Here is a 20333-nt window from a genome sequence, read left to right as displayed (position 1 = left end):
GCCAGGGGCAGTCTTAAGTTGAGCCGCCACAGCAGCCAACTACCTCCTCTTTTTTAGCATTGAGCACCATACATGCATAAGAAGATGAAAGAACATAAGAATTTAAACCAGTAAAGCACATAAGCAAAGAGAAAACATAAGTAGAAACAAGGGAGTGGGGGTACCAATGTAGCTCTTAAGATCCTTAGGGTTGTACTCAAGCTTGAGCAACTCGACAGTGCTAAACACTGCTCCCAAGTTTGAGAAGAAAAGGGGCCCTCAGGGTCCGATGACTCATCAGCACAAACAGACTCACCTATCATACAGGGCACTGTTAGAATGTATGGCTTTAAACTAGAGGGGGGTGAATGGTTTAAAGAGGGTTTTGACAAACTTTTTAAGATAGAATGAAATTCTCTACAATAAACCATATTTAGGAATTCAGTTTGCCAAGAACAATGCTCAAAACAGAAAAGCAACAGAAAAAAAATTGGTTGTTTCGCAGAAATAATCGGTTGTTTATATCAGTAATATAACAACAACTGAAATTAAAGAGTTTAAGGAAGAGAGAATTGCACAAACAGTTTATACTGGTTCACTCTTAACCCAAGAGCTACATCCAGTTTCCCAGAAACCACTAGGGAATCCACTAGGTAATCAAATCCAGATTACATACACACACCACCAAAGAAGTGACCTTAATCCCCTCAAGACACACTTCCTTTGGCTCAGCACATACACCACCAAAAATGTTGATCTTGACAACCTCAAGAGCACACAACCCTTCTTGGCTTTACAACACCAGAATGTACACAAATCACAGAATGAACTACACTGTTACAAAATGAACTGAAATCAATACAGAGTAATCATATTCCACTTCTCTCTTGAATAACGAAAGCTCAAGTTCAAACTCAAAAATGCTTTCAAAACTCTTTGAAAAACTCAAATATGTTTTTCTGTCTTATTGTTTGTTATAAAACATTAACAAACTATTTATTCTATTCAAATATTTGTCAAAACATTTAAAGCAGGAGCGTATTCAGTTATGAATCAATTAAAGCTCTTTTAACAAACAAAACTGTTTTTTTGTTAGGATTCCAAACAAACAATCGGTTGAAATAGCGAATCAATTGGTTGTTTGGGTTTGACAGCAAGTCAACCATCCAAAACAGTTTTCAAAACTTTTTCAAAAACACCTAAGTATAAAATAATCGGTTGTTTCGACAAAACAACAAGTTGTTTTTCACTTAGTTTGAAAAACACTTTAATCTTAAAAGATTTGAAAACACTTAAGCTTTAGATTCAACAAAGAGTGGATTACAAATATAATCTACCCCAGATCCTATTCTAAAGCACCTCAGTAACAACAAGCACATCTAGCCTTCCATCAAACTCAAAGGATTTGGATTCTTCAAAGCTTGAACACACTTGACTCAACAGGCACGACTTTTACCAACCTATCGTGTTCCTTCCCAAAGATGCAGGATTTATGGCAGTCCTGGTTCTTCTTATATGTCGCTATACTCGCGAATGAGGTAAAACTAGAGGTTTCGGCTAAGAGATCTTCGGGTGCCCAGCGGTATAAGGGTTTATAGTCGAAGGGAGGAGGAGTTGGGTTTGGAGTAGGGTTCGATCGAGCCATCTTAAGAAGATAAACTAAAAAGGGAGAAGGAAAAAGAAGAAAAACGCAGAGTTTAGAGATGGAAATGTGTGCACTTCAAAACATTTGAAAAACAAAGAAGCATATAAACGCAGAGTAATAATCGTAAAAATGCAGAAAACATAAACAACCTCGGAATAGTTAAAGCATGCCGAGGGCATCAGAATGATAAAGCAAAGACAATTATGAAATAAAAGACATACCTTGGAGTGATTGCGCTTCGAAGAGTTGAAGTGGTTAAGAGAGGAAGACAGAGCGTTATGAGAAATGGAAGGGTTCGAAAAATGCTTAAGAGGAGTAATGAAACAGTGAAATAAGCATAAGGGTTGAGGGGTTTAAGGTATAAAAGAAGCGCAAGCGGCAACAAGCCTCGACCATTGATCTTACCACGTGTACGTTGGTGAAAAAGTATGGTGAGATGTCAGCTCAGTGCACTGTGCATATCCTGTCACTCACTCACCACGTAAGTCGTCGTGGGCGATCACTTAGCCTCTTCGTTGAAACAAGTTACAGCTCGAGCCTGGGGGGCTTGTGTATTGGTCAGACCTCAGACATTGACATCATACATTGACATCGGATATCAATGGTCTGGTCGCATTAATGGGCCACGTAAGTGGGCCCCAGAAATAATGATGAGCTATCATCCAGACATAAGAAAGACCTAAGTCACGGGAGGGTTCATGCATGTGGTGTGTATAGTACGTTCAAGTCTAAGCACAAGTAAGTATTCCTTGGAGGCGCTAAGGCCCATGAGGGTTAGGGTCTCCAGGGAAAGACTGCATTCCTGACACATGAATAATCAGGGCACCCATAGAACATATGACCCCGCAACGTCGGTGCATGAGTTGGTACCCTGGTCGGCATACTGTTAAGATTTGCACTCCAAAAAATGAAAGTTTTGTGTGACGGCTGCGTTAAGATTGTGCAATGCGCCACAAGATGCCTCGCTAGTAACCCTAATTCCAATTAAGAAAAGATCCTCGTGGGACAAGGAGTTGACCTAGATACATCCTATAAAAAGGGTTGTAAGAACCCTAGAAAGGTACATTGTTTCTAAGATTGAAACTGCTTTACACACTTATTGTTTCTTAGCCCAATACTGACTTGATCGTCGGAGTGCAATCAATAGGTAGGGCCCCTTTGTTTCAACAGAGCCACTCTCTATCACCTGAGAAGGAGAGCATAAACCACCAGAAATAGGAGGAGCCACCATCTGCCTTTAAAGTCAATGGCGGCTGAGTCAACCGGCGATAACAGATTGCATAGTAGATACCCAGTGGTTTCTAGGGACTGGATGTAGCTCTTAGGATAAGAGTGAACCAGTATAAATTGCTTGTGTGCTTTTCTCTTGCCCGGAACTCATTTAAATTATGCTTTTAAGTTGTTTTTATCTTTGTTGATAAAAACAACCGGTTGATTTTCTGTTAATCAACTTAAACAGTTTTGTTTGATTGCTTTCTGGATTTTTGTATCTGTGATTCTACATTGAACTTCATTATACCTTCAAAGTTTACGAAAATCTTTCATAAACAATTCACCTTCCCTCTTGTTTAAGGTCATATATTCTAACAAATATGGCATCCCTTGTCACACAATTGGCTGATGCTTAGAAGGCTATGTTTCAGTCCTTCCACATATAGTACATTCTCTATTAAAGTTGATCATGCGCAGCTGTGTTGTTAAGATTACACACACTGAAGCGAGATCTTCTCCCATTGAATATGTCCTTACTCGAGATAAGATTCTCGTAACAAAAGTTGTTACTGCAAGAGGTAACCTAGCGACACTCTATAAAAGGGACTCAAGATCCCTGGTTACGGTACGCTGTTTCTAACGCTTGGCTAACACTTTACTAAGCATTGAATTAGATACTTCTTATTTATTATTTCCCTGTACTGACTTGATCGTTGGAGTGCAATCGCCCGTCAGGACGCCCTCTGTCTTGACAGAAACAACATCCAGGCATTAAGGAAAGCACGAGTTCCACCACGAGGCAGACGAAGTCCGAGCTCGCCTACAGAAGGCTACCGACGAGCAAGTCAACCGGCAAAAACAGTAAACATAAAAAAATATATATGGTACCCTTTAGTGTTGGGTCTAGTCAGATTATCACCTTTCTTTAGAAAACCATTTGACTAGGCCTTTTGAACAAGGTAATTCTTAAACTTACATATTTTTTTATGTGTGACCAGATTTCATACAATAGAAATAGGAAAGAACAAATTTTGATTTTAAATTATTGAAGGAAGAAAAACTTGTTCTTGTTGGAACAAAAAAACTTGACAGCTTTTTCACATTATTCTTTCTTCCTGGATTGTATCCTATCCCGTTTTTATTAATGAGAGTCTCAAGATTCTCTCTTCCATTAATGAAATTGGACAAGGTTTTTAACAAATATTCAATCTTCTTTTTCAAATCTTTACAAATTTCACAGGTTTTTATAGATGCATGCAGACATGTCAATTCAAGATTAACTAACTCAGTTTTAGCTTTATGCAATTCTTTTTCAAGTGACTTAACCTTAGGTTCAAGTACGTTATTTGCATTTTTCAGTTTATTGCATACAACAGCTAATTTGTGACCGCACATGAAAGACTTTTACCTGATTTTGAACGCCTTATGCTAAAAAAAGTTTGGTCTGTGCTTGGTTCGTGCTACTGATTCTCTTCACGAACAACTCCGAATACAACCCAAACGAAAAGCCCGCTGCTTCTTTCTCCCTTCTGACCTTGTCACTTTTCTTTCTCCTTCTGAGCTTCCCGCTTTCAACCTTGTCCTACTTCTAGTAACACTCACTGCCTAAACCCTAACATTTTTACAAAATTACCCTTCGTGCCACATCACTCTCATCATAATTAAAAAAAAACTCCATTGTCATGTGCACCTATGTGTTAATGCACAAAAGGTTAATAAAACATTTTCGTTTAAATTATATCTTATGATTTGATTAGTATATCTATTATCTTAACCCTCACATCAAATACAACATAATAATCGTACTTAGGATTTTTCTATATATGAAGTTTTCCTAGAGTTTTTCTTAAGTTTTAAAAACTCAACAAACGCACTATGAAAGAGAGAAAACTTAATCTCTATTGATTAAAGTTATGAAGAGAAAGATCAATTTATTTTTAATCTTTCTACTTTATTTAATAGTCCAACTTTATGTTATTTTTATAAAATATTTTTATTTATTATTTAAATTCAATTAAATTAAATGAGCATAATACACATATATATATTATTTTATTTTATTGAATATTAAAAATATTTTTTTATTTTTTAGAGAGGAAATGATAAATTAATTGTCAAGGAGATAAAAAAAATAAAGTAAAAACCATTTTTTTGCAATAAACGACAAAATTAAATAATAAGATAATCAGATAAAAGTTAAAAATGTTTTTTAAATTTAATAAAACAATTTTTTAATAAAATTAGAAATATCCAAATTTATTAAACCTGGTTAAACACTTATTTTACATAATAAATTGTTACATATTAACAAAACTAAATTATTTTAAGGATGAAATACAAACTAAATTTTCTTAAAGGCCAAAAGTACGAAAATATTTATAAAAACATTAGAGCAAAAATCTAATATATATATTTTCATAAAGAAATCTATTTGTATTTATAGATTTAATATATGTATATATAATATCTATATATAGAGGTAAGAATGTGTAAGATTAAGATATTTGCATTTATCTTGTGTTGCAATGGAGGGAGTGTTGCTTCCTGTGTGTCCTTCTTCACCTTCTTCCTCTGCAACTCTTAAACCCAAAATCTCCATTCCCCAACGCTCTTCTTTTCCTTCGTCACTACCAACCCACTGTTCCTTCCCCCAAAACGCAGCGTTCTCCCATCGTAACTCTCTCCGAAGTCCCACCTTCGCTATCGCCCAACACGAAGCTCCCGTTCTGGGAAAACCCGACAACAACTCCGTACCCGCTCTGCCCAAAATCGACAAGACAGGGCGCTTCTGCAGCCCCAGAGCGGCCAGAGAACTCGCACTGTAAACCTGAACCGAACCTCTCCTTTCCTTCCTTCCATTCAACTCACTAATTTGTCATTTACATCTTCTCTTTACTCTTTGTTTTGTGATGAGAATCTTTCGTGCAGCTCCATAATTTATGCTGCGTGTTTGGAGGGGATGGACCCGGTTCGGCTTTTCGAGAAACGGATGAATACGCGGCGAGGTAACGGTTCAACTTTTGTGATAGTGTCTGCTGGGATAATAAGCTTATCTATAAACACTTTTATGATAAGAAGATATGAAAAAAAAAATTGAGATAAGAGGGTGTTTAATTGGATTTATGTTGGATTTATGTTTCCTGTTTATTATTTTTTAATCACAAAGTTGCTATTTTATTTTAAATCTGTTTCTTTGTTTTTAGAATTTTGTATAGAAAATACTCAACGCTATTTTTGTTTTCTTTGCCGTAGAAATCTTCGAAAACTGTTTTTTATTAGTATGATAATGTCTGTCTGAATCTGGCTAAGCCTTTAGTGGAAAAAGAGGGTGTCAATTTTATAACTAAAAAGTGAAGTAAGTATATGGAAACACAAAACGAAGGTTCGGTATAGGCATGTTTCTCCATGTATGACGTAAAAATAAAAATTTGGATAAGTTAACATGAGAATAAGTTTATAAATAAACTAATTTTAACTTTTAGTTATAAATAAGTTAATTTTATTTAATGAACTGCCTAATTTTAATTTCTGAGGAAATTTATTATGTGGTCAGTTAAGGTTTGTGTTGACATTTATTTTGATTTGGGTGCATTTGCTTTGTTGTTTCAGAGGCCGGATATGAATTTGACAAGAAAAAGTTGTTGGAGTATAATCATATGAGTTTTGGAGGGCCACCTGTTACTGTTGAATCGGATGAAGAGGCAAGTGACCTTCTGCGGCACATTGAAGAAGAGTCTGCCATTGGTAATAAAAAACCATAGATCGAGAATCTCTCTTTTTATTTTATCTTTTAAATAATATAAGTTGGTGAAAATGCTTGAAGTGTGATAGAAAGTTCAATGTATATAATTCTTTGCTTTTCTTTTACTTGAACGTTTGGAAGTTGCAACATTTAAAAAATAAAATTTAAAACCAACAAGATTTGCTTACTGCTTCATGATATTGTGATGTATGCATAGTTTATAACTAACGAGCTTTGAAAGCCAAGTAGTTTCTTTTCACATCTTTTATTTGTTGTCTCCTCTGCACACCTATGTGACTTACGCACATAGGACACTTTAATTTGCTGGTCAAAAATTGCAGTTTTAACAGTTGTTGGAGATGAAACTCAACCATTTATTTATTTTGTGAATGTCTTGCTACCAGAATTAAAAGTAAGCATATGTAGAAAATCTTGTTAACTTTTCGTGATAATTTAAGCTTAGGAGTTGTAGCATTTGCAAACCAGTGAAACTTAGGAATACAACATCGAACATTTTAGTTTAGTAGTCATTAGGCTGAAAATGTATAATAAGTTTTACTTTGGTTGTCACTGCAGCAAGGTTTTTATGTCCTGGTATTGTAAGTTAGCCTTGAAAGGCTACTTCTTTATTCTAACAGTGTGTTTGACAAGAGTTTATGTTGTGACTATATTGTAAAGCCATTTTACAAGTCACATTATGGTCAAAAGTCTATGTTATGGTATTATATCATAAGCATTTAAATTTGGTATAGCCTTCCTTTTTGTGTTACATTCTTTCATATGACAGAAGTCTGTGTGTTGTCTGTGACAACACAATGTCGCACATATGCCCAGAGAAATGTGTAATGAGCTGTAAAGTATTTATTATTATCTGTGCAGTTTTCTGTTGTTGCTTTCATCTCTAAATTGTACTAATGTGTTATGTTCTGCATGGCAGAAGCAGAAGTCCTTACAGCTCCTCCAAAGCTGGTATATAACACCCTGATTTTGAGGTAAATATAGACCCTTTACAGCTCCTCCAAAGCATACTTAAAATATAAGTTTTTCATTTTGTCCCCCCACCCTCCGACCCCTCCAAACACGCACTGAAAAACTGAGTGTTTTGTGTATGTTAAGGATTGTTAGCAATGGTAATAATCTTACAACGTCCCTATCTGCAGATTCACAAGGAAACTATTGGTTGCAGTCCGGGATGCATGGGACAATCATGTCCTGGTTATTAACAAGATCGTCCCAGAAAATTGGAAGGTATGATAGTTGATAAATATAGTAGCTTTTGTACTCAATTTATTATCTTGCCACTACAAATTCATGAACCGTGGACATAATTTCTTCTTATAGTTGAATGACTTCTATGTTACTAATGCTGCCAATCCTATTGACAATGGTGAAACAATGCAATAGTTTACAATTTTGAATTGTATATTGTTTCGATATCAAGTCCGTAAAGTAGCATTACTAAGGTCAATCACCACATTTAATGTATTGTCCACTTTGCAGTTCAAAGCTTCATTACGGTTTTGTCCTTAAAAGACATCTTAGAGAGTTAAGGGAGAAAAATGTATTTAAATTGTCTGTGACCTCGACTCTTAAGCTATGTTAGACTATTGGACGTATCGGAATAAACCCCCAGTCGAGGGCAAAGTGAATAAGGGTTTGTCTTTGAAACCTTCCATTCCAAAGACGATGTCAATGTTTCGACCCCAAGTCTATTGAGATAGCATCACTAGAGTCAATCGTCCCATATTGAACATTAGACACCTATTCTAGGAGATTTCAACATGATAACTAGGGGATTTGCTGGTGGAGGGATGACCAACTTACGTCAAAAAGGTATGCATGTGCCATCTTGAACTTCGGGTGACATCTATGGTTGACCTAGTATGGTTAGCATGATATTGAGGGTGTGGCAACAATGTGGCATTCAGATATAATGTCATTCCTTGGGTGATCTATGTGGTGGGAAACAAAACACCTCTTTAGCAAGTTGTGTCCTAGAAAGGGGGTGTTGTCTTGGTTAGGCCTAGCGAGATAGACAGGAACGCTATTTCATTGCCAAGATTTCAGGTACTTGAAAGACCACAAAATCCTCAAATTTTCGAGGTTGTTTTTCCTGTACTAACCAATTGGTTCAATGGGGTGCTGGGGGGAGGGTAGATCCTAATAAATACAACACCTTGTTGAGGGGGAAAGGGGTTGAAAATTTTGACTAGCCTAAAGCTACTATTTTAAACCAGAACAAATTGCTCAACTTTACAAGCACTCTGAATGTGAGAATTTTGCATCCAATAAAGGGGAAAACCCTCCAACAAAGTAGGATTATGAGCCGATGCTTGGATTTTCAATAAACGACCCTTAAAGCGCTTATAAGAGGATTATGAAAGAGTCAAAAGACCTAGGACACTGACACTATTTAGTGAGCCTCACAATTGATGGGAAGAAGTTTGGAATTTGAAAAATAAAAGAACATGTTAAGGGGGAGGGTAGATCCTAATAAATACAACATCCTATTGAGGGGGAAAGTGGTTGAAAAATTTGACTAGTCTAAAGCTACTACTTTATAACATAACAAATTGCTCACCTTTCCGAGCACTTTGAATGTGAGAATTTTGCATCTAATAAAGGGGGAAACTCTCAAACAAAGTAGGATTATGAGCCAGTGCTTGAGTTTTTAACAAACAACCCTTATAGCACTTATAAAAGGATTGGAAAAGGGACATAAAAACCTCGGCCACTGACATTGTTTAGTGAGGCTCACAATTGACGGGAATAAGTTTGGAATTCGAAAAAAATAAAAGAACATGTTTGAGGTTGGAATTATGTCGAAATGTGTGCATAATATATGGAAGGTGATCCGGTCGCAGCAGCAGATAACCACGTGGACCACTCGCAGGGTGACACGTGGATCAGGTGGTAGAGAAATCAGGGAGGAGATCACCCAGAACGGTGATCGGTGGTCAGTAACCGAGTGGCCACCGACAGATCAGTTCCAAGATAAACACTTGGGGGGAGAACGCGAGAAGCAATAGAGCACCGATCAGTCATCGGGTGCATGGTCATCGGGGTTTCGTGTTACACGCAGTTAAACTGGGACTGAGATTCCCAGCGAGAGCGTTACACATGGACCTCGCATGATCATATCTCAGAGAAAGAGGAGCTGCTCGCCGCTAGAATCGTGCACGAGAGTGGCCTGAGGGAGTTAGTAAACCGGTCAGTGATTGGTGACCCTCTTAACCCATTACGTGCATGACATCGTGAAGGGGAAATCGTTTATGCAGAGAGCAATGCTTGGTGAGTGTGCCTAGTCCAGCCACACCTGGCGTTCTCCTGAGAGTGTGCGATTCACCCAGATGGAAGAAACGCGCTAAGTTACTCCGCAAGGGAATAACTTAGGCGCACAAAGAGATGCGCTAGAGCCCTTCAGGTAGTGGCACGTGTACGGTTAGATGTGAGTTGCATGCCTCCACGTGTCACCATCTGAGAGAGTCGCGGCCAATAGCGTAACAGAATTCTGACACACGCAGAGGATAGCGTAACAGAATTCTGTTAGGCACAGACACAGAGAGAGAGAAAAAAGAGAATCAGAGAGAGATTCAGCGACATTTTTGTTGGTGGTTCTGTGACCTAACTTGAGCGTCGGAGTGCAAACGGCCGCTAGAGGCGCCGTCTGTGTGTTTTGCAGGTTGCGTTTGAAGTTCCCGGAGAAGGTTCTAAGAGCATTCTTGCGGATAGCACAGTTGCATAGGCGGGGTAAGGAAACGACAAAGCAATTCCTCCACGCTTGAGTTGGCGACAGGATCAGAAGGCTTGGAGGAATGCCCAACTTTTGGATGTAACTGGGTAGGAGCAACGTTCATCATAGTCAAGACTTTTCAAAGTTGTCCAAGGGTAGTCAGACATTAAGCTTAATAAAGATTGTATCATATATAAAACAAAACTTCCCCTCTTCGTCATGGATTCCATTCCTGCAAACTGGTTCGTCCAGTTCACAAGCTTGGATTCACACGTCTTTCTCATTGGTTTTGCTAATTGCTTGGAGATTGCAAAAATCTTAAACTTTTTTAGTGATATGTGCCTCGATATTTCCCTAAGGAACTCCATCTTGGCCTAGGGATAAAATGCATTGTAGGCAGCAGATAAAAAGGTTTCAATTAAAAGACGTACCCAGAAACCCCCAAGAACTAACAGAAATGCAAAAAGTGGTACCTATTTGAACATATGATCACATGAGATAGGAGAGAGAATGCAGAGAATAAAAAAGGACACCAAAGGAGTGAACCCTTATGCTTTAAATGTTACGAAACGACGCCAAACGAAGCAACGTGAGAAAGGAAAAGCACATTAAGCCTATTTGGTCTAACACTCCAATTAAGAGGTAATGGCTGAGAAGCTTGGAGCCTTCTCGAACCTCAGTCAACCAAGGATGGTCAAGCGCCTTGTTAAGCCTTTTTGCCTTGTTCGGCTCAAGGATGGAGATACTAAGTTTTGAAACGACATGACAAGAGGGTGCTGAGAGGATGTGAAGTTTGGGGCACCCAGAAGGTTCTGGAACGCCTTTTTCTAATTTATACGCTTAATTCAGGTAATGGTTGGGAAACTTAGATCCTTCTCAAATCTCAATCAACCATGAATGGTCAAGTGCCTCATTAAGCCTTTTCGCCTTGTTCAACTCAAGGCTGGGTGGTTGTACTATCTTGGACTTTGGGTGACATCCATAGGTGACCCAATATGGTTATCATGATATCAAGGGTGTGGCAAGAATGTGGCATTTAGATATAATGTCGTCCCTTGGGCGATCTATGCAGGAGGCGACAAAACACTTATTTGGCGAGTTGCGTCACGATCAGGGGGCGTTGTCTTGGTCAGGCCTAGCGAGGTAGGCGGAAAGGCTATTTCATTGTTGAGATTTTAGGGACTTGAACTTAATCCTCAGTTGAAAATTTTGACTAGCTAAAGCTACCACCTTAAACTATACCATATATCAAGGTAGAATGAGAAGAAAAAACTATCCTGAAAAAATGGTTATCTTGCCTGAGCTATATTTGTCATCCACAAGAACAATGTAATAATTTACAATTTCGAATTAAAAGGCAGAATGAGAAGAAAAAACTCATTAAAAAATGGTTATAACTAAGATTATAAATTCAGAGAGGCATGGGTTCAGTCATGCTTCATTTTCGTAGATCTCTCCGGTCACTAATTATTGCACATAATGTTTTTTCGTTTTTCTTATTCTTGTAAATATGTGAAGCATATATTCTTTGTATATAAATTCAGACTGCTGAGTGAAACCACGCAAGCAATTTACTCAATTCTTCTCTATTATTTTCTTGGGCTATATCCATTTTCATAAGTCCTTTGTTAATAGCTTAAGTTTTTGAGAAAATTGGTTGTTGACATGATATCAGAGTTTCCATGACCAAGTTGTCGAGAGTTTGATACTTGTTGCCATTTTGTAAAATAAAATAAGCAATTTCATAACAAGTTAGGGTATGATAGTATGCTTGTCCACTCTTCAAGCCCAAAGAAGTGAAGAACTCCTGTGGGTGGGAAAATGGGTGGGGGGGGACATGTTAGACATGAAGGCATTCTTGGGATTTCGCCTAATAGCTTGATCTTTTGTTATAGTTTGATCTTGATAGGGAAAGTTACTGGTTCAACACCTGGGTTTTAATTATGGTAGATGGCATATTTTCCCATTCATACTCTATCCTTCCCCTTCTTCATTTAATATACAGAACATGAAACATCTACCATTGAAAGGCAAGTAAGCTTTTTTTTTGTTGTATCCTAGATTATAATCATTTTAATTTGATCACTTAGTTTATTTGCTCATAACTACAAAATGCTTCTCTCATGTACAACATCTCTGTTGTGCTTGCAATCCCACATCACCAGTTATACTACCGTTACTAAGTTTCTTCTGTCCGAAATTGTCTTCGTCTGCCACTGTCATGTTTAATGTTAGCATAGATGACTTCGTATTTTTATAGGTTTGATAATCTTTTGATGATTTGTATGTATTATATCTACTTCTTAAGTTATACATAATAAAACTTAGCTTCTTTCAATTTGTATCCCTTTTGTGATCTGCTTTGAGCTACTTATTGCAGTTTTATTCCTTGCACACATATTATACTAATTTTTAAAGATCCTTTTGTTTGCTAATGCTGATGGTGGTTTACATCTTTCTATTGGTGCATTTCAGAATGAACCAGCAGGAAAGATTTTAGAGCTTTGTATTCTTCACTTGGCCATGTCTGAAATGGCAGTACTAGAAACAAGACACCAAATCGTCATTAACGAGGTATATCCTAAGTTTTATGTGATGAAGAGAAACATATATCACATCCCAATATGAGCCATGACTAGTGTAGAAATTCAGCTAACAAACCAAACATCACTTAACCTTGTTGGTGATCTTACGTCTATCAGATATGAGAACATTTTTGATAGTAGATATGAGAACATTTTTGATAGTATATAAGTGAATACTAAACTCATTTTATTAGTTGATTTTATAGAATTAAATTAGACTTAAAGTTCATTTTACGTCATAGATTAACCCTTGTCAACAACCTTGTCATGTGTCTTATTATCTTTGCTCATAAAGAGAGTTTAACTCATAGTTTATATATTTGTTTTGAAGGCGGTAGATCTTGGTAAACGGTTTTGTGATGGAGCAGCCCCTCGCATCATTAATGGCTGTCTCCGCACATTTTTCCGAGAACTGGAGCGTGAGGAATCAAATAATCGACTTTAGTTGTCTTTGGCTTATGGAAAAGGTTTACGTGCATTTCAGGAATATCAGGTTTCATAGCTTGCATATAGAACGGTACGCAAAGTCTGAAGTAGGAACCGTGTTCTTTGAAAATTATTGTTATTATTATGACATTGAAATAGTTATATTGTATATCTTATTTTTATTTATGTTAGAACGTGGGATTTGTAATAAATTTTTTACTAAAATGTTATGTTCGTTCCTTATTATTTTTGCAATTTTTCTTTGCTGTATTACGTTTTCAATATTTTTATTTGGTTTTGTTTGAAATGATACTCAATTTAGGCATTTTCGTTTGTTACCCATAAAGGTCGTTAAAATGTTTTTGTTAAAGTTTGTGAGATTTAATTAATATCTGAACTTTTTTATCTTTGTATGTGAAGGTGGGTTTTGTTTCTTAAAATAAGAATATAAACCCCAAATTTGAGTGAAGTATTATTTGCTAAAGAAATTTGAAATTTTAAAAGTTAACTAAAATGCTAAAATATGGAAAAAAAATAACTTAAAAAGACTACAAAGTACCAGGAGAAAGCATGGTAGATAGAATCCCATGAATTTTGATTCGTATCAAAATATAGCTTTGTCGATATAAATCAGAAACAATATTGTTTTATATCTTGAATCGTTAGATGAATTGAATGAATATTGTGATTTATGATTTACGTTAACTACGATTCATTTAGTTTTTCGAAAAATCTCAAAAAATTGAAAAAGAAAACGAAGTGGAGCTAGTTGGAGAAGAAGAACGAACGCATATAAGAAGAAAAGTGAAGAACATGGAGTTCACTAGAGAAGAAGGGTTCGTGAAGAAGAATATCATTAGTGGAGAAGAAAACCTACTTTTGCTAAATAACTTTTAATCTGAACAATCTCAAATAATTTTATAATCTAAACTACTCTTAAAAGTTAAACCAAATTTGAAAAAGCTGAACCATTTTTAGAAAAATAATTTTTTGAACAAAATAATTTTTTATATAAAACTATTTAAGTTTCTGTTTATTTTATTTTATTTTATTATATACGATTTTTTTAAAACTATATTTTAAAATAAATTCTTATATTTGTTCATTTATTTATTTTGATTTTTGATTTGAATATTTTATTTTTATGAATTTAACATTGATTTATGTCACTTATTTTTATTTAAAAATATATTATATTTATTTATTACGTATCTTATTATTCATTTGAAAAAATGATTCACATTGGAATGTTATAATCTTGGTTGCTAATTAGATATCAATTTAGAAATCATTTAACAATAATAGAGACTAATTTAGAAATCAAAAATTTGTTACTCTCTAATTTAGTTACTATAATAACTAATTATTTTTTTTTACTAAAATTGATTTCTATTTCATGTTGTTTTTATAATGTATATAACGTGTAATTCAAAGTCTTATATATACTTAATAAAACTATTGTGATGTCTTACAAGGTTTAATGAGAAATCTCATTCTCTTTTTGGAACTTGTTCATAATCAACTATTTTTTCAAGGTCTGCATAATTTTGCTTAGTAATTCAGATTCATTGAGCGAAATAGTTGTTAAGTTTGTTGTTAGCCTTTAGAACACCTTTGTTGGGCAAATGGATATTCATTGAGTGAACTAACAATTAATTTTGTTATTTGCATTTGTTGATCGAACAAGTCCCTATTGATTGAATTAACACTTAAATAAGTTCTTGGAAATCTTTAAGATTCGCTTGATGGATGATGGTTTGTTGAGTGAATTCTCTTTGATCTTAAGACTTCTTTTCCAAATTTTTGTCAGTATTCACCTACGCCAAAAAGATTAGTCAAAATCAATAATAATATACACATTTAAGAATGTTTATGACTGAATATTGTTTTAAGACTCATTTACCAAAATCATTCTAAATGTTGACACTTAAGCACCAAAGTATGATAAACAATGTTAGTTAATAAGTTAGTAGTGTGCATAAAATATGTTCATAAACCATACTACTATGATGCTTATGAATAAAAATATCATTTTAATATAAGTCTTGTATACACGAGTTGTTTAAAACTCTAGAGAATTATGCATAACCAATTCACTATATTAATATTAAAGCTAAGGAAAAATTTCTCCAAAAACAACCTCTCCAAGTTATCTCAATCTCTAATAAAATTTGGTGTCATGGTTTAACAACCAAAACATGTAAAGTTAGGAGGATTAAAATTATATTTTTTATGATTGTAACTCTTTGTGTTATTTTTTTTTCTTTGTTCTTATTATTGAGAAATTTTCCAAACTTTTCTTCCAAGAAGGACATATTTTTTTATCATTCTCACCATTAAGATCTTCATTATTTTAGCTCTTTATACAACAATTTTTGGTGCCAAACCCTTTTTCTTTTTTCACTAATTTCTTACTCAACCAATTTGTTCATATTTAATTCATGCTTTCTTAGTTTTCCAAATAAAAAGGCAGTCTTCATCATGGATAGACCATTTTGACTTAAATATGACAATAACCTTTGATTTTCAATTTCTATCAAGACACTTTAACATCCTGACATTCAATTTCTCATTCTCAACGACTTTTCGAACAATTAGGTGATTTATGATATCAGTGAACCACTTTTCTACATCATAAATTATTTCTCATTATTGCATCTGAGAGAGTTTTTATTCCTGAATCTTTGCCCTTTTAACATCTTTGATACCTTCATGAGTTATCTCCAAGTATCCACATTTCCTTTGCACAATTGCATTAGGAAACATGAAAAAACTCATGAAGATTTAAAAAAGAAGTAATACAATTGTTTTCCATGCAATCATATTGTGTTTTTGTGTTTTTCACTTCAGAATCATCTATTGTATGTTTCATAATGTAAGGTCCACTAATAATTGCATCCAAAATATCTTGATTAGTGGAGTTAACAAATATCTTCATCTTTACTTTTCAAAATTTGCAGTTGACCCCACAAAAATCATAGACAATCTCCTAATAAACACTTTTTAGTAAAAGACAACTTGTACTCAACCATTTTTTTTATAAAAAATACATATCGAAACTTAATTATTTTTCAAAAACTAGATTTTGATACCAATTGTTAAAATATAAGTTAGACTTCAAGAAGGAACATGAATTGAATAATTAAGAATTTTCATAATATGATGAATATTTCTTTACTAAATTAAATTGAATTAAAGTTGTAAAACAAAATTTACCAAGTTTCAAGATGCAATATTATAGTTGATTGAAAAATAAGATGTATGAAAGAATGTGATGAATAATGTATCAAATGAAATATAAAGAGAGTGAGAGAGACTTAAAATTTATATCGGTGGTTCACTCTTATAAAAGAGTTACATCTAATTACTTAGTCATCCTAATAAAGTCAATTTACTAACTTTCAAGTTACTACAATGCACACAAAAATAAGAAAGTATACTCCCCAAAGTCAAAATTTTGAACCCTAAAATTGTAGAAACAACTCAATCCAAAATCATGAATAGAAAATAACTTCTCTTTTTGAAAACTCTATAGATCATTCAAATTTCAAAAAAGTTTTGTTAGCATTTTGCATTTTAAAAACCTTTCATCTTTGCATAAATTTTAAATGTTGAAGCGTATATATGTTTTAAGTGAGACATTTAATTAAGAAATATATTTTTCATTAAGACATAATCCAGAAGAAGATATTAAGTTTTCGGAAGCCTTTGTTAAAATGTATGTTAGAATATATGACCTTAAACGAGAGGAGGTGAATTGTTTAAGAAAGATTTTCGTAAACTTTTAAGCCTAGAATGAAAATACTTCAAGAAAACCTTGATTAAGAAATCAGTTTTTCAAAACATAAAACAAAGGCACAATACTGGAAAAACAATCGGTTGTTTATACCAGTTATCAAATAACAAAACTGAATTTAAAGAGATAGGGATAGAGAGATTTCACACTGATGTTTATACTGGTTCACTCCAAACCCAGAGCTACATCCAGTCTTCTCAGAAACCCTGAGGAAATCCACTAAGCAACCACAACTTGATCACTTACACAACAACCAAGAGAATGACCTTGAACACCTCAAGACACACACTCTCCTTGGTCAACACACTAAGATTGCTGATCTTGATCCCCTCAAGAACACACAGCCAATCTCAGCAAACACAGAAACGAAACTTGTTTCACAGAGTACAAGGATTAAACTTGTTACAGAAGATAATCTGAAATCAATACAAGCAAAATCCTATTCCACAACTTTGATCAATCACAAACTTTCAGCAATCTCAGCTTCTTTGAAAAACTAAAAAACTCTTAGTAAAAACTTGTCAAAGATTAAATGTCAAATCTATTTTTCTGAATTTATTCAAAGATGTAGTTTGTTATCAAATCTTAACAAACTCTTAAATTGCATTAAAAGATTGGTCAAAGCATTTAATCACTGGAGCGTAAGCAGTTAAAACATTTAATGCTCAGTCAAAGATAAAACAGTTTTTCTGTTATGGTCCCAACACAAACAATCGGTTGTTTCTTCGAATCAATCGGTTGTTTTGGTTCTTAACAGTTCAACCATTTTAAAAACAGTTTTCAATCTTTTTCTCAAAACATCTAAGTATAAACAATCAGTTTTTTCGACAAAACAATCGGTTGTTTTAACTTAGTTTGAAAACATTTTACTTTCACTAAGATTGAAATGCTTATGCTTTAGATTCGATCAAGGGATGAATTACAATATTCAAACTACCCCATAACTATACTAAACCAGCACAGCAACACCAAGCACAACAAATGCTTCATCATCCTTCAAAGGGTTTGAATTCTTCAAAGCTTGAACGCCACTTGGTTCAACAATGTAAACTTTGAAATTTCTTCTAGAATGGTTTAATTGATACCTTGAATACAAAATTTGATTGAAATGAATTAATAATATAAAAAAAAGTTTAAAAATCATTCAAGGATCATTAGAAATCTATTTAAGAACACACAAATTGAGTTTAGAGTATCCTTAATGAGTTGGACCTATCGCGTAAACAAAGATTACATCGTCTAACATATAAGTGAAGACTAAACCATCTAACATGTTTTGTCCTTTGTGACCGTCTAGCAAATAGTGCTCCACTGAGCATGTTTAGCAAGTCTAACATAAAAAGATGTCTAACATGTTTAACACAGTGAGACTGTCTAACACGTTTTACACAATGAGATCGTCTAACATGTTAATCATTATGAGACCGTCTCGCATGTTAAAATTGTAGACTTGTCTAACTCTTTTGAACACAATGAGACCGTATAACTAGTTTAACTCTAAGAGACCGTCTAGCCAGTATGGCACTGTAGGATCGTTTAACAAATTTACTCTTAATAGACCATATAATGTGTTTATTTTACATTCTACACATGAAGTAGCCTTGTGATAAAAACTTATCACACCTTATAATTGTTGAACAAGATGTTTTGATGGCTCCAAATCCAAGTGGAAAACTTGAAGACCTTGCTGCTCTTGTGTGTGTGTGTGTCTAGTTGTCTGAAGCTTGTTATTTCACTCCTTAAGATGATCCAAGTTCATTTGAATCTTTAACCTTTTGAAAAGATGGGTTTTATAAAAAGCTGTTGAAATTTCGAAACAACAGGTGGTTTTACCTTAGTAGTTTTTGAAAAGTTTGACTTTGCTATTAAGTCAATTCAACCGATTGTTTCGACAAATCAATCGATTGTTTTCCTGAAAACCTTAACAAAATTCTGTTAAGTGGTTTTAATATGTTTTAAATGATCCTAACTACCTTGACTCCTTTATTAAATGTTTTTTACCACTTGGTTGGTTTATATAAAGGTGGTTTTACGCTCCTAATCTTGGTGTAAGAAAAAGAGTTTATCAAAAACAGTTTTTCCAAGATTTGAAAGAGCTTTGGATCATTCTTAAGTGTGTGGAATATGATTGGGTTGTAATTCTGAACTTTAAGCTTTGTAATACCCAGGTGTATTCTATTCCCTTCTTCCTTGATTACTGTATTTCTCTAGTTGTGTTGCCAAGGAGTGTTGTGTGTTTTGAGGTGTTCAAAATCAATACTCTTGGTGTGGTTTGCCAAAGGTAGTGTGTTTCTTGAGGGGTTCAAGGCACTACTTTGGTGTGTGGTGTTTGTATTCTAGTTTTGATTGCATAGTGGATTACCGAGTGGTTTCCGGGGAATGGATGTAGCTCTTGGTGTAAGAGTGAACCAATATAAATCTGTTTGTGTGATTCTCTCTTTTCCTGATCTCACATATATCTGTTTTAAGTTGTTTTTATTAACTGCTGATAAAAACAACCGGTTGAATCGCAAAAACAACCGGTTGATTTTTTGGAAATCAACTAAAACAACTCTGTGCATTGCTCTCCTTAGTTTCTTTGTCTGTGATTCTTCATTGGCCTTCATTATACCTTAAAAGTTTGCGAAAATATTTCATAAACAATTCACCCCCCCTCTTGTTTAAGGCCATATATTCTAACAATAGTGTTTGTCATCATCAAAACCTTTATAGAAATTCTTATCCTCATGAGACCTTCTAGTGGACTATTAGATCGTTTAACAATGATTAGATTGTCTAGTGTTTTAACAAAAAGATTTTAAAACATCACCTCGTGAAATTCTATCATAAGGACAACTTGATAACTCTAATCAAACACACTTATAATACAAGAATTGAAAAAAAATACATAGAAAATATTTAAGCACAACAATGAAGCAGGAAAAAGGTGATTAACTACGAGAACTCTAACACCAAAAAGTTTGAAGTAGAGATAAACTCAAGAAAGCTCGAAAAGGTTAGAATAGATGACTTGAAATAACAGGGGGTGAATTGTTTTCACAAGATTTTTGCAAATACTATAGTTAGATTGAAAACTCTATAAAATCAACTGATTGATTTATCTGTTAAACTGATTATAAAAAACACAACAAGCATTTAATCAAAATATAAACCAGTTGTTTCGAGAATTCAACCAATTGATTTAAACGCAGTGAGAATTCAACCAATTGATTTAA

General features: G+C 34.4%; 1 protein-coding gene across 1 annotated transcript; it reads left to right on the top strand.

Annotated features, from left to right (window-relative positions):
* The first annotated feature begins 5328 nt into the window (after window positions 1–5328).
* LOC137810890 (uncharacterized) lies at window positions 5329–13577 on the top strand. The gene is made up of 7 exons (XM_068612381.1): window positions 5329–5657; window positions 5765–5841; window positions 6446–6580; window positions 7516–7570; window positions 7739–7826; window positions 12787–12885; window positions 13228–13577. Exons 1-7 carry the CDS (start codon window positions 5362–5364, stop codon window positions 13339–13341), a joined length of 864 nt encoding a protein of 287 aa, XP_068468482.1. The 5' UTR covers window positions 5329–5361; the 3' UTR covers window positions 13342–13577.
* The last annotated feature ends 6756 nt before the right edge of the window (window positions 13578–20333 follow it).

This window comes from Phaseolus vulgaris, chromosome 2 (assembly GCF_000499845.2).
Source record: "Phaseolus vulgaris cultivar G19833 chromosome 2, P. vulgaris v2.0, whole genome shotgun sequence".
NCBI lineage: Eukaryota > Viridiplantae > Streptophyta > Magnoliopsida > Fabales > Fabaceae > Phaseolus > Phaseolus vulgaris.
This window is presented reverse-complemented; position numbering and strand designations above follow the sequence as displayed.

What these genes read in the sequence shown, in the direction of transcription:
- LOC137810890 (XM_068612381.1), top strand. Translation starts at nt 5,362, where the DNA reads ATGGAGGGAGTGTTGCTTCCTGTGTGTCCTTCTTCACCTTCTTCCTCT. An exon ending in TATAACACCCTGATTTTGAG is followed by an intron (nt 7,571 to 7,738) that starts GTAAATATAGAC and finishes CCCTATCTGCAG; the next exon opens with ATTCACAAGGAAACTATTGG. An exon ending in ACCAAATCGTCATTAACGAG is followed by an intron (nt 12,886 to 13,227) that starts GTATATCCTAAG and finishes TTTGTTTTGAAG; the next exon opens with GCGGTAGATCTTGGTAAACG.